The following is a 19,890-nucleotide window of genomic DNA, read 5'->3' as shown; positions in this document are numbered from 1 at the left end:
AAGCCCTCCAAAACTCCTTCAGGAGGTTTCAAGGGGCGCTGGTCGGGCAAACAAAAGTCCGGCTCTGCCAGACCTGAAAATAAGACTACTAAAGCCTGAAGGTGCGCCCCCACCCATACCTGGGGTGGGGGGGACGTCTTCGCTGGTTTCCGGATCCATGGCTTTCCAGAATCCTGGACAAGTGGGTTCGCAAAGTCATATGGTCAGGTTACAAGATCGAGTTTCAATCACTCCCACCGGTGCGATTCTTCCCTTCCAATATCCGACTATCCCCGGATCGCCTAGAGGCTTTGCGGGGGGCGGTCACGGATTTAATGCAACAAGGAGTGGTGGTCCACGTTCCTTGGACAGAGGGTTTTCAAGGGTTTTATTCGAACCTTTTCACAATACCCAGAAAAGAGAGGTGCGTCCAATTCTGGACTTAAGAGCACTCAATCTTTTTGTCAAGGTACAAAAATTCAAGATGGAGTCCATTCGCACAGTAGCAGCCTCCCTGCGTCAGGGGAAGTTTCTAGCGTCCATAGACATCAAGGATATCTATCTTCACATTCCCATTTACGCAGGACATCAGCGTTTCCTGCGTTTTTCCGTAGAGGAGAACCATTATCAGTTTGTGGTGTTACCCTTTGGTCTCGCCTCGGCTCCCCGGGTCTTCACAAAGTTGTTGGCCCCAGTTTTGGCGCTGTTGCGACCACGAGGCATAGCGATTCTAGGTTACCTAGACGATCTTCTGCTCCGTGCGGAGTCTCCGCAGACTCTGTTGCTAAACTTGGAGATCACCATGATCTCTTGGCAAGAGTTCAGGTGGCTGGTGAACCTGCAGAAGTCATCTCTGGTTCCCACCAGGAGGCTGGAATATCTGGGTCTAATTTTGACACATCCAGGGCTAAAGTATTTCTTCCGGCGGGGAAACTCCGGAAGATTCAATCGACAATTCAGTTGTTACTATCCGACAACTGGCCTTCTCTTCGAACTTGCATGAGGGTCCTGGGTTTGATGGTGGCTTCCTTCGAAGCAGTACCATTTGCCCAGTCCCATACCCAAATCCTTCAAAAAGAGATTCTTCTCAAATGGAATCGGAATCCAGATTCCCTAGACAATCGGATCCGACTGAGCGAGCGGACCAGGGAGTCTCTGGTCTGGTGGCTTCGGTCTCCGATGCTCAGCCAGGGGAAGTCATTTCTTCCAATATACTGGACGATTGTCACCACGGATGCCAGTCTATCCGGGTGGGGAGGAATTCTCTGCAAATTATTTGCGCAGGGGCTTTGGTCCCTGGAAGAGTCCAGGTTACCGATAAATGTATTAGAACTGAGAGCGATCAAACTTTGTTTGATTCACTCGACCGAGCAGCTCCAGGGCAGCCCGGTTCGGATCCAGTCGGACAATGCCACAGCAGTGGCTTATGTCAATCATCAAGGGGGCACCAAGAGTGTCCTGGCGGCCATAGAAGTGGCCAGCATTCTTCGTTGTGAGGAACAATTTGTTCCCGCTCTCTCCGCGGTGTTCATACCGGGGGGTGAAAAATTGGTAGGCAGATTATCTCAGCCGTCAGATTCTGGATCAAGGGGAATGGTCTCTTCATCCAGAGGTATTCCACCAACTGTGCCTTCGTTGGGGCCCCCCGAATGTGGATCTGTTGGCATCTCGGCTCAACAGGAAAGTGCGGAGGTCTTGTGACTCGCTCCCGCGATCCTCTAGCAGACGCCGCAGACGCGCTGATCGCCCCGTGGGGGCAGTATCAGCTACTGTATGCCTTCCCTCCTCTCAAGTTGCTGCCGAAGCTTCTTCGCAGGATAGAGGTGGAGGGAATCCCAGTTATCCTGGTAGTTCTGGACTGGCCTAGTCGGGCCTGGTACGCCGACCTGGTCAGGCTGGTCGCAGACTTGCCTTGGCGACTTCCTCTCAGGGAGGATCTGCTGTCGCAGGGACCGATCTTCCATCCTGCTCTACGATCGCTGGCTTTAACGGCCTGGCTATTGAGACCCAGGTGCTGAAGGACAAGGGGTTGTCAACTTCAGTTATTCCTACTCTAATTAAAGCGAGGAAAGCGACTTCCAGAAAGATCTATCATCGCACAGGGAAGTCTTATATCGCGTGGTGTGAATCTCTTGGGTTTCCTCCACGTTCTTATTCGGTGAACCGAATCTTGGCTTTTCTGCAACAGGGGGTTGAGCAGAAGCTGGCCTTGAGTGCTATCAAGGGTCAGGTTTCAGCATTAGCAATCTTCTTTCAGAAGCTTTTGGCTATTCATTCCTTGGTGCGGAATTTCATCCAGGGGGTGCGACACCTGGCTCAACCAGTGCGAGTACCCTTACCGTCCTGGGATCTTAATTTGGTGCTGTCGGTTCTTCGGAAACCTCTCTTTGAAAATATCAGGGAGATTCCCTTGCTTACTTTATCCCAGAAGGTGGCCTTCTTGGGGGCTATCACTTCTGCACGCAGGGTGTCAGAACTGGCTGCATTATCCTGTCGTTCCCCATATCTGGTGGATCATAGGGATAAGGTTGTTCTTCGTCCGAATCCATCCTTCCTTCCTAAGGTGGTTTCAGAGTTTCATTTGAATAAGGACATTGTATTGTCTTCCCTGTGTCCTAAGCCCAGTCATCCTCGAGAATTTGCGTTGCATTCCTTGGATGTAGTTCGGGTGATCAGGGTATATTTGAATACTACGGATTCATTTCGTAAGACGGATTCACTGTTTGTGATCACGGATGGCCCTAAGAAGGGGCTGCCTGTTTCTGCCGCGACCATCTCTAGATGGATCAGACAGACGATGGTATAGGCTTATTCTATCTAAGGGTCGGGATCCCCCGTTCCCTGTTAAAGCGCACTCTACTTGGGCGCTTAGTGCTTCCTGGGCCTTCCGCCATCAGGCGTCAGTGGTTCAGGGTTTAAGGCGACTACTTGGTCGTCGGTTCATACCTTTACAAAGTTGTATAAGGTTGACGTGATGGCATCGTCAGATGCCTCTTTTGGCCGCAAGGTTCCTGCAGGCCGCTGTTTGAGGAGACTGTTGGTCTACCTCGAGGGTTTGTTGGGTAGGTCTCATCTTTTTGCTCGATGAGTCCCTTGATGCTTCTGGTTGGCTCCGGTTGGGCCTTCTGGATTTTGATTTCTGTTCCCACCCCTCATTTGTGGCACTGCTTTGGGACGTCCCAATTTGATATTAATCAAAGAGGACTACGTCTGTCAATGAGCGACAGAGAAAAATGGATTTTTGTAAGATCTTACCGTAAAATCCTTTTCTCTTAGCTCATTGACAGACGTAGTACCCGCCCCTCTACTTTTGAGTTGGGTTGGGTTAAATTCTCTGACACTGCTTTGTGACATAACTGATTTCCTGTAGCAGAGAGGAAGAGGATATACCCTCTGGGACTGCCCCTAAGGTGGGGCCAGAACGTTTTCTTCGGCCTAGTGTCCTACTCCTGTAGAGGGCAGTATAACCCAATTTGATATTAATCAAAGAGGACTACGTCTGTCAATGAGCTAAGAGAAAAGGATTTTACGGTAAGATCTTACAAAAATCCATTTTTTGTTACCTCAGTTCACTTCCTTATATGTTTGGATTGGCTATTGCCAATTGATACATTGTACTTCTCATATTCTGATACACACTTTCTTCCCTTTTCACTTTTTTATTCTCCACACATCGTTGTTACCCCTCTTGGATCATTCTGATCATTTCGAGACAAGCACACTTTGCTATCTCAGTTCACTCTCTTTTGTCTTTGGCTTGGCCTTTACATTAAAAAAAAACTTCTTACTCTGCCTGTTGGATTTTTATATTATGTTTGGAGAAAGAAACCTAACTCCGAAGTCCCCAAATTACATCCACAAGGTCACATAGTACACAAGATTCCAACAGAAATCTCTTTTGGCCTAAAAGTCCCCTAAAAAATAATAAACAAGGTTCCACTTATGGGGGTCCAATTTGGTTTATAATCTGATTGATCAAATTAGTGTAAGTATCTGGCAATCTGAATCCCTCTTTTAATGTACTTGGATCTACGCCAGTGCACAAATCAATTTATACATGATTTTGTTTTCCCTGTTTCCACCTCGGTGTAATCCTTGTGATTAAACGGATGAAAGGATTAATGAAAATCATTGTTTTTAACATATGTACATATTTATTCTGCTGTGTAACTGCATGTTACTAGCACTTTCTTACAGCCTAACGCTGGTTATACATGTTTAATGGAATACCTAGCAAAATAGTTTTTAGATGAAGTTGGTCTTGTGATTTGAAAGTTTCTGTTAAGTTCTAATATAACACTGCCACAAACAAAAGTGTAAATGAAAGAAAGAATTCACACTAGTGGCAAATGTCTTTGTCAGTGTTTGAGGTAAACATGCCACATGAATTGGTTTATAGCCTTTTTGACATGAAGAAAGATCTAACATAAAACATGTAGTTGGATGTATTATCTCCAGTACGATTAATCTCTTGGATTTCTTTGCTACATTTTTCTTTAAATCCCAACTTCAACTCAATATTTTTTTTTTAATTTAGATACAGTAAAGAAGGTAAAAAGCCTTTGTCAAGTTTTTTTGCAGATTTTTTTCAGGTCAGGAAGCAAAGGGAAATCTCTTTAACCGAAAGATAGACACATACAAAGGGAAGAAACAAATGGGCAATGAATAGTGAGTTTATGTTATAGGCCCCAAAAACTGAAGGATGAGCAGTCTGATCAGTCAGAAGTTAGAAATGGCGGCAAGGTAGGGCAATGTTATTGTATAATGGGAGACTTCAATTATCCACATATTTACTGGGCAGACAGAACTCTGAGGCTCATCATTTTTTAAAAGGTCTTTCAGGACAACTTCATGTTTTAATGCCCCAACTAGAAATAATGCTCTGCTAGATCTACTAATTGCTAATGACACAGATCGGAAAATAACCCAAAAAAAAAATAACCCAAATCAGTGTGTATCATTTGGTCTGTGTGAAAGATTTACAGTCTACAAGCTATGGTACCAATCCTTGAGAATTGATCACACCTGATGTACTGAGGGCCTATCTCATTTCTTGAGGCCCTAACATGCCAAGACAGTACAAATATTCCCTAAATTACCCCTTTTTGAAATGCAGACAGTCCAAGCTATTTAGTAAGAGGCATGGCAAGTTTTTTGAAGTTGTAATTTTCCCCCACAATTCTTTGGAACTTGAAGAAATTATTATTAATTTGTTCACAAAAAGTCATATTAACAAGGTATTTCTCACACAGGGCATAGGCATCCTTGAAACTACACCCCAAAAAACATTCTGCTACTCGTTCTGAGTATGGCAATACCACATGTGTGAGACTTTTTTACAGCCTAACCGCATAGAGAGGCCCAACATGCAGGGAGCATCGTTAGGCACAGTAAGACCAGGCTTTCTGCTTACGCTTTTTGTTTACAAGTGAAAATCTGTATTTTTTCTAAAAAAAGACTTAGAACCCTCAAAACATTATACATTTTGTAGCAGAGGCTCTAGAGAATAAAATGTTGGGTTTTGCAAATTTTTATGTCACACGGTATTTGCATTTTTTCGAACAAAATTTTACACACTAACGCATAAATACATTTTAATGAATTTCAATGCACACAGAAGCAATACAATACCCACATATTTGGTAAAATATGAAATATGGTGCTGCGCCAGGTAAATAGATACCAAACATATCATGATCTAAAATTGTGCACACTTTTGAAATGGTGCCAAACTTTGGTATTTAAAAATCTCCATAAGCGATGCTTTATAAGCCTATGCACAGGGAGGGGGTGGGGTGCGCTTGAAATCTTTTATTTATTGATTGATTGGACACTGGTACATGGACTGATTTTTGTGTGCACTTGTACACTATGACAGATGTTGATCCTACAGCGGTGGACACTGACAGATGTTGATGTCACAATGGAACACTATTGTAGATGTTTTTTGCACTGGTACAGATGTTCATGGGGACACTGACTGATGTTTTGTACACTGGTACAGATGTTCGTTAATGAGAACACATATATAGTGGGGTTTTCTCAAATTTGACTGCAAAAATGAAAATACACTTTGTTATCCCAATTCTTGGCAAGACCCTGAAAACATACACCAGGTTTTCCTAAAATGCGGGTTTGTTTTGCAATAAATATCATCAGTTACAATCTGTGCTCTCCCATGTGGTATTGCACAAGTTCTTCAGCTGAAGTGGGTTTCCAACCATGGAAGCCTCATGTGTTCACTAAGCATCAGGCCAAGGCTCAGCAAAGTCGAAAGTTCCTGTTGTGCAGAGATTATGTTAATATCTCACACAAGTGCCATTTTATCTTTTGGTTTGCAGCCTTGCAGCAAGTATAATATAATCAAGGAGAAGAAGGGCTTGCAAGGTCAATGACCTAGCTTGTGCCATTACCAGTAAATTAGATCCTGCCTCAGACTAGATCTGCTGAATGAATTGAATTACAGATAAGAATGAGCTTGACACTGTTTTAAATCCACACCTGCTGCCTGATGCAGCACAGCAGCAACCATCTGACTAGAATGTAAATGGTCAAGGCAAGCAGACACTATTCTAAATAGAAGTCAAGTTTGCTTTTCCAGTTGGTTTTCAATTTTTTTCAATTTGTTAAAGATCTAAATTCGTTCTGTGCTAAATAGGAAAAGGTATAGTCCTCTGATTGTTATTGCATTATGTGGCCCCGTTGAGGAGGCATCTCCTTATTTCATGTCCAGGTAAACTTTACACAGGTACAAAAACTAAAAGGGAATCTCCAAGGGGGAGTCAGACAGACAGCAATAACAATCTGATGTAGAGTCTAGCCCGCCCCTATTCTAATAAAAAATTAAAAAAAATGGCTTTTTTGCTTTACTCTAGGTTCATACCTATATGTATACCTTGTGAAGGTCATAGAGGTTGGGTCCTGGATGGATGTTACATTGCACCAATATTTGGACTGTGGTCCCTGTAAGGGAAGTATGGGATCTCAGGAAGGCAAGGGTTAAGCCCTCTCCCAGAGAGACCAGCTCTTAAAGACAGGAAGTAGTGTCAGTGGGGGTGGGAGAGTAGGAGCTGGAGATACACCTGGGAGACTGAGCTGCTAAAGACAAGTGTGTTTGTGTGCTGCATGGTGGCTGGAGACCACATACCTGGGGTAAAACCCCCTGCCAAAAGCCGGTATTGTTTTATAATTTCCATTTATGCTGAAGTTAAGCAGACTTTTAAGTTATAGCTGTTTTTGGACTGTTTGCTGCTGGAAGCTTTATTTCTGTTTTGAAGAAAATAAACCACTTCTTGATTAAGTTTACCCGGCTTGTGCGCGTGATCCCTTGGAGCTATCACCCCAAATATCACAACCTATATGAGTTTTTTAGTGTGTTTTTCAGTTTGCAGAAACACGCTACAGTCCATTTAACACATTTTCCTATGGTACACATTTACATCTGTGCGTTTTTCAGCTGGTGCACTTAGGAAAAGGTCAGGGACTTTTTTCCCATAGCAGGTTGCGTTTTGTAATTTACTTCAATGGACCTGCATCAAAAAAACACAAGTGTTATATGCTTTTTTTCATACATTTTGAATTTTGCAGGCTTTTTTTTTTTTCCTCCATAACAAATTGTGTATAGCTGGTTGTTAGGGAGTGGGTCGGGAAGCCGCCTGCCGCATTCTTAACAACCCACTGACAGCTAAATGTAAGAAAAAAAAATTCCTGTAAAAACATTTTCCAGGGAAAAAAGTGTGGGGTTCCCCCCAAAATCCATGTCAGACCCTTATCCGAGCATGGAGCTCCGCAGGTCAGGAAAAGGAGGGGACAAGCGAGCGCCCCCCCCCTCTCCTGAACCATACCAGGCCACACGCCCTCAACATGGGGGTGCTTTGGGGCAGAGGGAGCTCTGCCCTCCCCAAAAGCACCTTGTCCCCTTATTGGGGGGATAAGGGCTTCTTTTTCCGCATCCCTGGCTGGTGGTTCTAGGGGTGGGGGGTTTATCGGTATCTGGGGCCCCAGATCCCGCCCCCCCCCAAGTGAATGAGTATGGGACAATGGTACCCCTACTCATTCACCAAAAAAAAGTTGTAGTGTAAAAAAAATGACAGTCTTTGACAAGTCCTTTATTTAAAAAATAAAAAAACATGTCCCCTGATGTAGATCAATCATCAATTACGATGCCCACTGCCGACCTGAAAAAGAAAAAACCCCGACATCTGCCTGCTCCTTCAGCTGGTCCTTAAATAGCTAAGGGGCGGGGCCAACCAGTGACATCACCTGAGGGCGCCTTCCCCTGTGACACCATCGACCGATACATGCTGGGCCACTGACGTCACAAGGGGGCAAGGCAACCAGGTGACTTCACTGGGTGGCCTCACTCCTTAGCTATTTAAGAACTGTCAGACGGCAGAGCAAGAACATAGCAGGAGCCTTAGACGCAAGAAGAGCTTTTTTTTCTTGTTTTCTTTTTTCGAGTCGCAGTGGTGGCGAGCGTCATGATTGATGGATGAATCTACTTTGTTGAGGGGGGGGGGATTTTTTTTTGTTATTTGTTAATAAAGGACTTGTCAAAAACTTTGTACCCCATACTCATTCACATGGAGGGACAGGGCCTGGGGGCCCCCTTGTTAAAGGTTTTTTTTCGAATTCCGATAATCCCTCCCGCCCACACACCTTTCAACCACTTGCCAGGGTTGTGGGTAAGAGGTCCCTGTCCCCATCAACATGGGGACAAGGTGCTTTGGGGGAGGGGAGCATCCCCCCAATATTGAGGGCATGTGGCCTGGTATTGTTCAGGAGGGGAGGTTGCTCGCTTGTCCTTTTTGACCTGCCATGCTGCATGCTCAGATCTCAGATAAGGGTCTGGTATAAATTTTGGAGGGACCTCACACAATTTTTTTATTTTGGGTGGGATTCCTCTCAAAATTCATACCAGACCTGAAGGATTCCACTCCCTTGTGGAGTCCTCCAAAAGCTTAGTATTGCCATCTTAAATATGATGTCAACAGCCCCAGCAGACTCAGAGCTGTCACTCAAGTGACACTGTATACTTTTTCCTTTCACTCTCCCCCCAGCAAATAAAATATTTACAAAAATGTGAGGGGTGTACTCACATTTGTGAGATACTGTATATACATTTTTTATAATTATCAAGGTGGAAAATCTATTATGAGGCATGTGTGGACTTTAATGGTACCGTATGAGGCTTGACAAAGCAAACTTTGTTTTTTGTTTTTTTTAAATCCGCAAATTTTATTTACATTACATATCTAAAAACATATCAATGTCTAAAACATAAGCACAGAAAACTGTGTCATTCTCTATGTAAAAGTATATCACACAAGGGATAACCTCAACAATGTCATATCTGTAAAATATTGCAGATACCATCTGGATTATAAGGGCTCAACATGTTTCGTGGAGGAATTGCTGCTTCCTCAGGAGCTTTTATAAAGCATCAAGTAGAGCAGAGCTTGATATGCAATACTGAAAGACAGTGATCAAAGATTAAATGTTTGAAAAAACTATAGACAACATAGCAAACATATATAAAAATATGATGTTGTTCCATGTGATCCCTGTCTTTCAGCTCTGCTCTACTTGATAATGTATAAAATCTCCTGAAGAAGCAATTATTCCTCCGCAAAACATGTAAAGCCCTCTAATCCAGATGGTATCTGCTATTTTTTACAGTTATGACATCTTTGAGGTTATCCCATCTGTGATTTACTTTTACATAGAGAAATAGAGAATGACACAGTTTTCTGTTCCTATGTTTTAGACATTGATATGTTTTACTTATATATAGTGTGAATAAAATTGGCTAAATTTAAAAAAATTTATGCTTTGTCAAGCCTCGTACAGTACCAAGTCCACACATGCCCCATAATAGATTTTCCCGCTTTCGACAATAATAGGACGTAGGTACTTATTCATGTTATTGACACCTCCTTCCCTTATTATTATTCCCTTATTATAATTCTCACCTAGTGAATTGTAAATTACTATGTCAACAGACCCAGGGATGCAGAGGTCTCAAATTATATTAGGATGTGTATGCAGTGTTTTTTTTTTATTATTATTTATTTATTTTTGTTAATCTTTGATAGTTAAGCAAAGTGATTAGATAAAATACAACACATATGGTGCTGGATCGAACACTGCAATGAGAAAAACTTTCAAACTGTACAAAGTAGTAATTGTCATGTTTGTTATTTGGATGATGGCCCAACAATCTCATTTTTAGCTTCTACATGATCATCTGTGTATGGCCATTGAGTGCCAATAACTCTTATCTGACACCTTTATCTTTTGACCTTCTTAACATTCTAGACTGTTTGTGCTCTGCTCTTTCATTGTTTTATTACAGGAATTTATATTGTGCCAACAATTTACGCAGTCCTGTACATATTGTGCATTCGCATCAGTCCCTGCCCATAAGGAGCTTACACGCTAAGGTCCCTATCTCACACATTGTTCTCCTTTTAAGGTAATAGACCATAAAATCACACAGCAAAATAGTTTATTCGGCTTTATACAGTAGTATGTAAATATAAGATATGTCCTACTGATAGAAGCCTTGTAAGTTTTTTTTTTCCTGAATTAATAGCTGCATTTTTCACATAATTATTTCTTTCCAATTTCTCCCGTTTATAGCTCTGGATGGAAATCTATTTGAAAACACAGATGGCGATTATACATTTTCTATTTTAATATTTTTAGCAAATGCTTTCGTGTCGTCTAATGAAAATAAGATGGCAAAATGTCTGGCTATTTTTCCCTGCCTTTGCTAATTTAAATGCTTAATTGTTTTCCAGGGGGCTGTTTGCTGGCAACTTCACAATGACGCACTACACCGAGGGTGGCACTGCTGTTATCACTGCACATAATCATTCGGTAAGGCTTTCAAAAATGACAGCACAATATTACACTAAGATGTAGTTCCAGCACACAGCCAATGGTGGCTGTCAGTTGGTCTACCTGATGGGTAATAAAAACTGGGTTGTAAAATGTGTCAAAGTGAACACTGTAAACCTTTAGGGTTCTTGCACATGTACCTGTAGTATAATACGTCTGTTGTTGTAGTGCCCAGGAACTACAGCAGCAGTGTGTTTTTGCCTATAGGAATGCATTACAGAGAATGTTGTGTGCTGCTATACACTTGTATCCCATGGCACTGCCATTAACTATTCATGCATACATATTTATTGCTAAAGTGGACCCAGGGAATATCTGATTGCCTCTTGGGTGACCAAGAATTAATTTTTTTTTGTCCTGAACGTACTTCACTATTTTGGCCTTCCTTTATTCATTTCACCTCTGAGGAGTGTGGGGCTGGTAGAGGAGTGTGGAGCATACTTGCTATACAGGCGATTGTAAGGTGGATCCTTCAGGAGGGCTCAGACACACTCTGGATTCTGAACATTGTGTTACTATTCTGCTTGCATTGACCCCCCTATAATTAAGGGGTCGTGCCTTCTGGTAAGCATTCCCACACACTGGGTGTCCATGTGTTGAAGGGAGTGAAGATTTCTTATGTGGAAGAATCATCCTCTAGAGACTGCACCATTTCAGTTTTTTGTTGGTGTATGGGACTTTATTCACTTATCATCCACTTCTATAATATTTGTTGATGCACCTGATATTATTTGTTGATGCACTTTGTATTCTGATTATAATTATACTTTAGTTTGGATTCATATCATATCAACCCTTTATATAGTGCACTTTAGGTGAGTGCTGCTTTGTACACTTTAGGTGTAGTTTATATCACATATACGTTTTCACGATTTTGTTGCAGCCCCCTTCTTTTGGTATTTTACCAACATATAAATTGTGCCACATATGCACCTTTATATTGCACTTATGGATTTATTCAACACAATTTGATTATCAATTACACTCCTTTCCATTTGCCCAGATATTATTGGCGATTAACGCCAATTCTTTTTATCAATTTTTTAAGCTTGTCTGCTAATGAGATGGGAATCTATGAAAAGAGATATTGTAAAATATCATATGTGAAAAAAAACGCAGAAGTTTCCTAAAATGCGCATAAACGCTAGATGCATCCTACATTTGAGCGTTATTGTACTACAGTGGCCAAAATAAATTAATTCTGGCCCACAGAATGCATTAAGGTTGAAATGTTAGACACGCCTAAATGCTTGTGCAATACATGGCTTATAGCGTATTTAACCTCTTCACACCAGCTGTAAGCATATATGTGGCCTCTTGATATGTGGGCCTTAACGCCGAGTGGCTGCAGATATGCGTACTTACCTGTAAATAGAACTGTGCTGAAAGCATGCGCCGTGCGCACTCCCGACACAATGATCAGAAACCCCACCTCCCGGCATCAGAAACCTCTTTTAGAGCCAGGAGACGCTGGTGGTAAAGGGTTAAAGTCTCATGCACACAGGATGTTTTTTCCTCCCCTGGATGCCTTTTTTTCCAGGGGAGAAAATTTCAGCCTAAAAAAACACGCCTAAAGCTGCATTATGCCATACCCCTTATAAGCATTCATGCACATTTATGCGCATTTAATTCATTTCTTCTGGCCATTAGAATGCATTAATGCGCTTAAACGTGTCTAGCTTTAATGTACTTTTTTTTTTTTCCGCTCAAACACTCCCATTCTGAATGTGCAAGTGATAAATCTTTTCTTTTTCTGCGTTTATATAGAGATGGGCCAAACTACCCCCTGTTTGGTTTGTGGCAGAACTTTAGAACATCACAAAAGTTCGGAACTGAATAACGAACCCCATTTCAAGTCTTTGGGACCTGAACTTGAAAAATCAAGTGCCCATTTTAAAGGCTTAAATGCAAGTAATTGGGCATACAATTTTTATGGAGGCCCGGGTACTGCTCTGGGGGACATGTATTAATGAAAGAAAATTGAAAAAAAAACATCATTTTTAAATGAGCAGTGATTTACTGATGCTTAAATTTAAACTTTTAAAACGAGAAATAGCAGTAAAAATGAGAAATTCCTTTAAATATATTGCCGGGGGGGTCCACTTAGTCTGCTTAGTCTCCCTGTAATGTGGCTCGTCTGTATTGTGTATAGAGCATGCTGCAGCAATAATGACATTTAAAAAGCCAAAAAACTGATATTTTTCATTCAAGCTTTTTTTTATTTTATGAACAGCTTAGTAGGCCAGTCTGTATGATGAGGTCACAATTTACTGCACTCGGAACAAGATAAGAGATTTTTGGATAAATTCTGGTGACTTTAGATAAAAATAACAGGTGTGGAAAAATTGTGCTTTGGGAGTTGGTGGTGCCTTCACACCATAACTCTATACAGATACTCCTGATTAAAACAAGAATTGGCTTTGCTGTCAAAAATTGCAATGATATGCACCTGTTAAAAAACAGGTGTGGAAAAACTGGCCCTTAAATGTTAACTCTGCCCATGAAACCTACACCAAGAAATTTCTTCCAGATGAAATCAACACCCACAAAGTAAGACAGCCTAGACAGTCTTTCAGAGATTTGAGATCCAAAAAATCAGTGACATCAGAGGCTTGATAGCTCTGCTAATCCAGGACTAATTCATTTTGATAAATGTCAGCCGGTCCATAGAGTCTGTCACAGCGCTCTTATATCTGTCACAAACACTATAAGATGAAGATGCTGCCAATGGGGTGTGGAAGTTGACAGCGCTGGGCGCCGAGGACTAAATACATTTTGAAAAGCATCACTTTTCTACCACTCCTCTCTTGACCAACAAAAGCCTCAAAACTATATTTTTCACCAGACTGTAACCTACCAGAGCCTTTTTCCCTGATGCCATGTATTCTCGGGTCCTTTCACAGGCTTTGGAGAAAGAGGCAGCCTATGCAACGCAAGTTTTTGGAGGCATGAAAAGCAGACTCCTTGGGAACACTGAGGATTACAGTATCTGAAACTGCCTCCTCCCAGCCATGTACTACTCCCAAAGGTTCTGGGTATGAAAAACCATCTTTTAAGGGTTGACGTATGTCTTACTCTGCTTCAATGCCTCCAAAGCTGCCAGAATCCCCCTCCCTTTCCTCTTGTGTGTTCTGTGGCATAGGAAGAATGGTGTCTGCATGAAGTGGGCCTTGAGAGGAAAGGAAGTCTCCCTTTTCCTCCCACTGCTCTGCCTTGAGTGCCCTGTCCATAATGCCATGCAGAGTCTGCTCCAGCAGGAACACAAAAGGGATTGTGTCACCAATGCATGCATTGTTACGGCTCACCAGCCTGGTGGCCGCCTCAAATGGTAAAAGTACAGTGTAAATTGTACACATTGTATTGACTGGTTCCTGGTACCAGTATTGTGGTGCAGCAGCAGGAAGGGAAACATAGACGACCTCGGATAGCGCAGGAACCACTCATACATATAAAAGTACAGTGTATGCACCTTTTATTGGTCTGTCCCCCTAGACAGACCAGCTGTAGCACTGCATGGCACCTTTCAGTCAGACTCAGTTGAATAGCCCCTTGAACAGCTATTGTTCCCTAGAGGAGGGCCTGGAGAAGGAGGAGGGAGTGGAGCTGACAAATCTTACATCATCACCACTAGCTGTATGGAGACAAGGCGGCACACCAAGCTGCAGCACTGAGCCCTGTTCTGCATCCTTCCAAAGTGCAAGCAGATGTACCCAGTATGCTGTGAACTAAATATATTGTGACTGACCATGCTTGCTGGACCACGTGTCAGAGGTAAAGTGTACATTGCAGCTGAATGTCTTTCCCAACAGTGCCACAACATCGCCTTCAATGTGATGGTAGAGAGCTGAAATAGCGACTGGGAACCTGCCATTGTGGTACAGCACATTCTACAAATTCACAGAAGGGGGGAGAATCCACCAAACGGAAAGGCAGGAGTTTTAAAGCTAGCAGCTTCGACAATCTTGAATGTGGACCCTGGGCATGTGGATGGCAGGGACTGTATTTTTTTTGGCTGCAGCCGATGGGGCAGATACATTTGCCTTCTGTAGTCTACAGTTGGTGGTGCTACTGGCAGATGTGCTGCAAGGCCCGGGACACCCTGTCCTATACCATCATCCCTGTCAGTGGAGGCTGCTGAGAGGTCATAAGGTATAGCAGGGGTAGACTGGAAAGGTGAGGAGGAGCAGAATTGCATCCCTTTTGTGTGGCTTTCAGGTGCTCTCGCCAATAGTGGTGGGAGGTAAATGCCTTGTCAAGCATGTGGTACCCAAATGGCTGATGTTTTTGCAAAGGCTTGATGTGCTTGAGGCAAAGTTTGCAAATTGCAACAGTGTAATCGGCTGCACATGTGCTAAAAAAGACCCAAACCGCTGGGCTGTGGGAAGTGGACCAGGAGATCACTGATCCCCAATCTGGTGGAATAGGGTGGCTGCCTAATAAACATGCTGTAAAGCACTAAAATATACTGCGTTTGCAGTAACACACTGAAATATGCTGCATAAAACCTGCAGTAACGCATGGATATATACTGCGTTAACCGTACAGTAATGCACTGAAGCCCTGACAAATGAAATTGACACTAAAGTCAAAATGAATGGTCACACTACACTCACTGAGCTATCACTAGATTCACACTAAACTGATATACTATACTGACAATAGAAGCACAACTGCACACTATAGCACACTAACTCTCTAGTAGCACTGAACAGAGCCCTGTTCTATCTCTCTATACCAATATCACACTGCAAATGGCCGCTTTGGGGAAAATATTTTTATAGTGTGGCAGGACTAAGAGCAATGAGTCATGACTGGATAGAGTCATAATTACTTTCTCCCATCATGGCTCTGACTGTGCTCTGTGCCCTGATTGGGCAAAGCTTTCATTTCTTCAGCCAATCAAGGATTCCAATGCACTCTGTGGCATCATAGTGCATCGTAGTCATTCAGTGGGCCGAACAAACGATCAAATGCCCCCATAATTCGGGTGTTCATCGAATGAGGAACATCTCGGGCTGAACCGTTCACCCAACACTCCTGCCTCTAAATACCTGTACATGCCTATGTGTGCAGACACATACATAGAGGGGCATTTGGAAGCAGAAAAAAAAAAGATTTTGATGTCCTGTTTGCATTAGGCCTAAGCAGTGTGTTCCTGCGAGGGGTTCTGGCATTCACATGGGCTTAAAGCGGAGTTCCACCCAAAAGTGGTACTTCCACTTATCTGCTTCCTCTCACCCCTCCAGTGCCAAATTTGGCACCATTCAGGAGGGAGGGAGGAACGGGTACCTGTTTTTGACTTGTACCCTCCCCCACTTCTAGGATACAGCCCAGTAGCGACGTCCCTCAGAAGTTTGGCCCTCCTCCTTCTTCCTCCACCGCTGGGCCAATTAGGAAGCGCAACGCACTTCACACATGCACAGTAGGGAACCAGCTGTGAAGCCAAAAGGCTTGAATGCCGGGTCCCTTACCCTGAAAGGCGACAGCAGCACCCAGGAGCCTATATGAAAATCGGCTTTGGGTGCAGTCATTGTGGGAACCCTGGACAGGTAAGTTCTAATATTACAGTATTTGTAGCTGCTGACTTTTATATTTTTTCCTTGGGGTGGAACTACTCTTTAACCACTTGCCCACTGGGCACTTTCACCCCCTTCCTGACCAGGCCAATATTTAGCTTTCAGCACTCTCACATTTTGACAATTGCGGGGTCATGCAGCACTGTACCCAAACAAAATGTTTATAATGTTTTTCACACAAATAGAGTTTTCTTTTGGTAGTATTTAATCACCATTGGGTTTTTTTCCAAATAAACTAACATTTTTTTGAAAAAAAAAAACTTTCATAGTTTCTTACAAATTTTTGCAAACAGGTAATTTTTTCCTTCACTGATTTGTGCTGATGAGGCTGCACTGATGGGCACCGATAGGCTGCACTGAGACTCTGAAAGGCCGCACTGATGGTAGGCGCCACTGATGGGCACTGGTAGGTGACATTGATGAGGAGACACTGGTGGGCACTGACAGCAGTGATGGGCACTAATTGGCAGCAGTGTTGGATGCACTTTTGCAGAAGCCGATTATCGGCTCTTTCCTCCTTTCCATCACATGCTGATGCTGAGGCTTATTATACTGTCCAGGGAACACAGCTACTATACTAACCAAGTGTCCTGTAATTCCTTGCTGGCAGATAACAAGAATTTCTCTAGCGCTCATTGACAGACGTAGTCCTCGGTGATACACCACCTTCGGGTTATGTTGCCTCCACAGGAGCAGGACTAGACAGGAAATTAAAAAGCTCTGGCCACACCCCAGGGGCAGTCCCAGAGGGTATATCCTCTCTCTCTCTGCCTCAGCAAATCAGTTATTTTCTGTCTAGTTAGGAGTAAGGACCTAGATACCTTGCTGGGATCTTAGGTCCTGGCAAGAATTTTTTCTTAAAGGATTTTTTAGACAGCTTTTTTTCTCCAGTGTTCCTGTGAGATCTTCAAGCAAGAAAGCTGAACTGGGCGACGGGCTGGATGTTGAGATCCGGTGGTCACCCCAGTTCAGCCTACGAGCGCGTGCAGGCCATAGCTCCGCGCTGGGTCGGCCGCGACAAAGTCCCATTAAAGGACTGTCCACGCGAGTTAAACGTCTCGCTGAAACGCCAAAGACCATGAGTCACGGCGTCCGTATCGGTCGACAGCCCTCCCGCCCCGGTGGAGAGGGGTACTGTCAGGAGTTGGTGCCTGCCTGGTTCCGGTATGGTGAGTAGTATGTTCCCCCTTTCCCCCTGACGGGTTTTGTGGTGAACGCGGGCCCCTCTCTGTATGGTAAGATAGAGTCCCTTTCTATCCTACAACATGACACAGATCCTCCTACTTTGAGTGTGATTTTATGTGTGCAAAAAGCCAGGAGGCTTGGTTTGGGAGCTAACAATCTAATGGTATACATGTTTTAAAGATGTAATCTGTGGCATTCTGGGAATCTTATGGGTTAAGAATAAGCTACCTACCAGTCAGAAGCCACGGACATGTAGACTGCCTTCCTAATCATATCTCCAGCTATTAGCAGGCCTCCCGAACGGCCATGCGGTCCGCCAGGGCCGGTACCGCCAACCACGCCATATCCCCATGCAGAGAGAGTGTTGTGTGCCCTGCAGCACACCGCTATTCAGTACGGGCCGCCGACATTTTTTTTGCTGGATCGCACGAGCCGCCATTTTGGCGTAGCCTCGTGTCTCCAGCATGTGGGCGGCCATGTTTGAGGTGATCCAAACACCTCGTGGAGCTTGGGGGAGGCGCCGGAAGGCGTACAGAGGGGCGGAGCCGCCTCCTTTTTTCCTGGGCAGCCAGCCAAAAGACTTCCTATTTGTCAAGACAGCGCTGTAACCTGTTGCAGTTAAACTCTGAGCATCAAGTGGTGAGCCTGGGGGTCTATCTCTCTCTCTCTCTCGATCGATAGGGATCCCTAGCAGGTAACACTAAGGGGCTTTTGTGGCGCTGGGGGTCGAAAAAAAAGTTTTATTTTTGAATTATATTATCCAGGAAGTAACTGGAATTATCATGGACCCTGCCACACATATTCCCCCACCTGTTTCCCTCGAGGGGGCCACGGGACCCGCCGGTGCACAGAGTATAGAGTCATTTACAGCAATTTTGGAGTCTATGGTGGCTCGGGTGGAGGCGGCCTGTCAGGGACGGGGGTCAAGGAAGCGACCCCCGCCTACCCCTATACCATCTGACACCTCTGACTCACATTCACAGGTGGTCACGGCAATTGCAGGTTCCTCTGCAAGGGCTGTTATCCCAGGTAAAGCCCCCTCAGACAGTGAGGAGGACGCTTCTTCTCCTGCTATAATTCAGGAAGAAGCATTGGTGGACGCACTAGTTGTGGCAGTGCAGGAAACCTTAAAACTTGAGGCTTTACCGGCAGAGGCAACTGAAACAGAGATTCCTTTTGGTACTAATAAGCCCATCAAGACGATGAAGGCTTTTCCTGTACCTAAATGTTTCGGTAATCAGATTAAAGGAGAATGGGAGCATTCTAAACGTACCTTTACTATTTCCAAGCGTATTGCTAGACGCTATCCGTTTGAGGAATCCATCATTAAGAAATGGACGGTACCACCAGTCGTGGATCCGCCTATTTCCAGGCTGAATAAAGCCACGGTTATTCCAGTGGAGGACACTTCGTCCTTTAAGGATCCGGTGGATCGAAAGATGGAAGCAGAGTCCCGCACCATCTTCTCTCTGATAGGGTCAGCTTTTAGACCAGTAATTGTTATTGGTCTAGTTTCCCAGACACTTACGGAATGGGCGAAAATGGTACGCCAAGAACTTAGGGGAAAAGATATTCCCCAGGAGACATCTGATTTGATGGAACAGATTATACAAGGGCTACAGTTTATCTGTGACACAGCCTTGGACACTACTCCCTTATTAGGGCATGCATCTAAGACAGCGGTGATCCTCAGACGTGTGCTGTGGTTAAAATGCTGGTCAGCTGACCTAGGTTCCAAAAAGACCTTGACAAATCTCCCCTTTCAGGGGAATCGTCTATTTGGGGCCAACCTAGATGAAATCATTAAGGATGCCACTGGGGGCAAGAGCACTTTTTTGCCACAGGCTGCTAAAGCTAAGGGACCTCGCAACAAGCGAGGACCTTTCTTTACCGCCCATAAAGGGCGCCCGGCTGGTACTAGCGGGAAAGGCAAGACTCCTCCAGGAGGGTTCAAGAAGGGGACCAACCCAGCCAAACCCGAAGCAAAGGAGTACACAGCCTGAAGGTGCGCCCCCACCCGGTTTCAGGGTGGGGGGACGTTTTCACCGGTATTCAGGACATTAGATCGAGCATCAACCACTACTACCAGTGCGATTCTTCCCTTCCAACATTTAAGTACTACAGGAAGCGGTAGTTACCGTTCCCTGAATAGATATTTTCCTTTACCTTTTCCCAAGATTAGTCCCGATACCTCACAGGAATCGGATCTGGTTGACCAGATAGGCCAAGTAGCCTCTAGTCGGGTGAC

General features: G+C 44.0%; 1 protein-coding gene across 1 annotated transcript in view; it reads left to right on the top strand.

Annotated features, from left to right (window-relative positions):
* Positions 1–19,890, top strand: part of ADAM12 (ADAM metallopeptidase domain 12) — a 1,097,024-nt gene that overhangs the window by 492,212 nt on the left and 584,922 nt on the right. The window contains exon 4 of the mRNA XM_082269366.1: positions 10,782–10,860. Coding sequence (XP_082125492.1) covers positions 10,782–10,860 — 79 coding nt within the window. The remainder of the gene's footprint in view (positions 1–10,781; positions 10,861–19,890) is intronic.

Source organism: Pelophylax lessonae (assembly GCF_965119305.1).
Source record: "Pelophylax lessonae genome assembly, chromosome: 9".
Classification (NCBI taxonomy): domain Eukaryota; kingdom Metazoa; phylum Chordata; class Amphibia; order Anura; family Ranidae; genus Pelophylax; species Pelophylax lessonae.
Note: the sequence above shows the minus strand (reverse complement) of the source record. Positions and strands in the feature narration are given on the sequence as shown.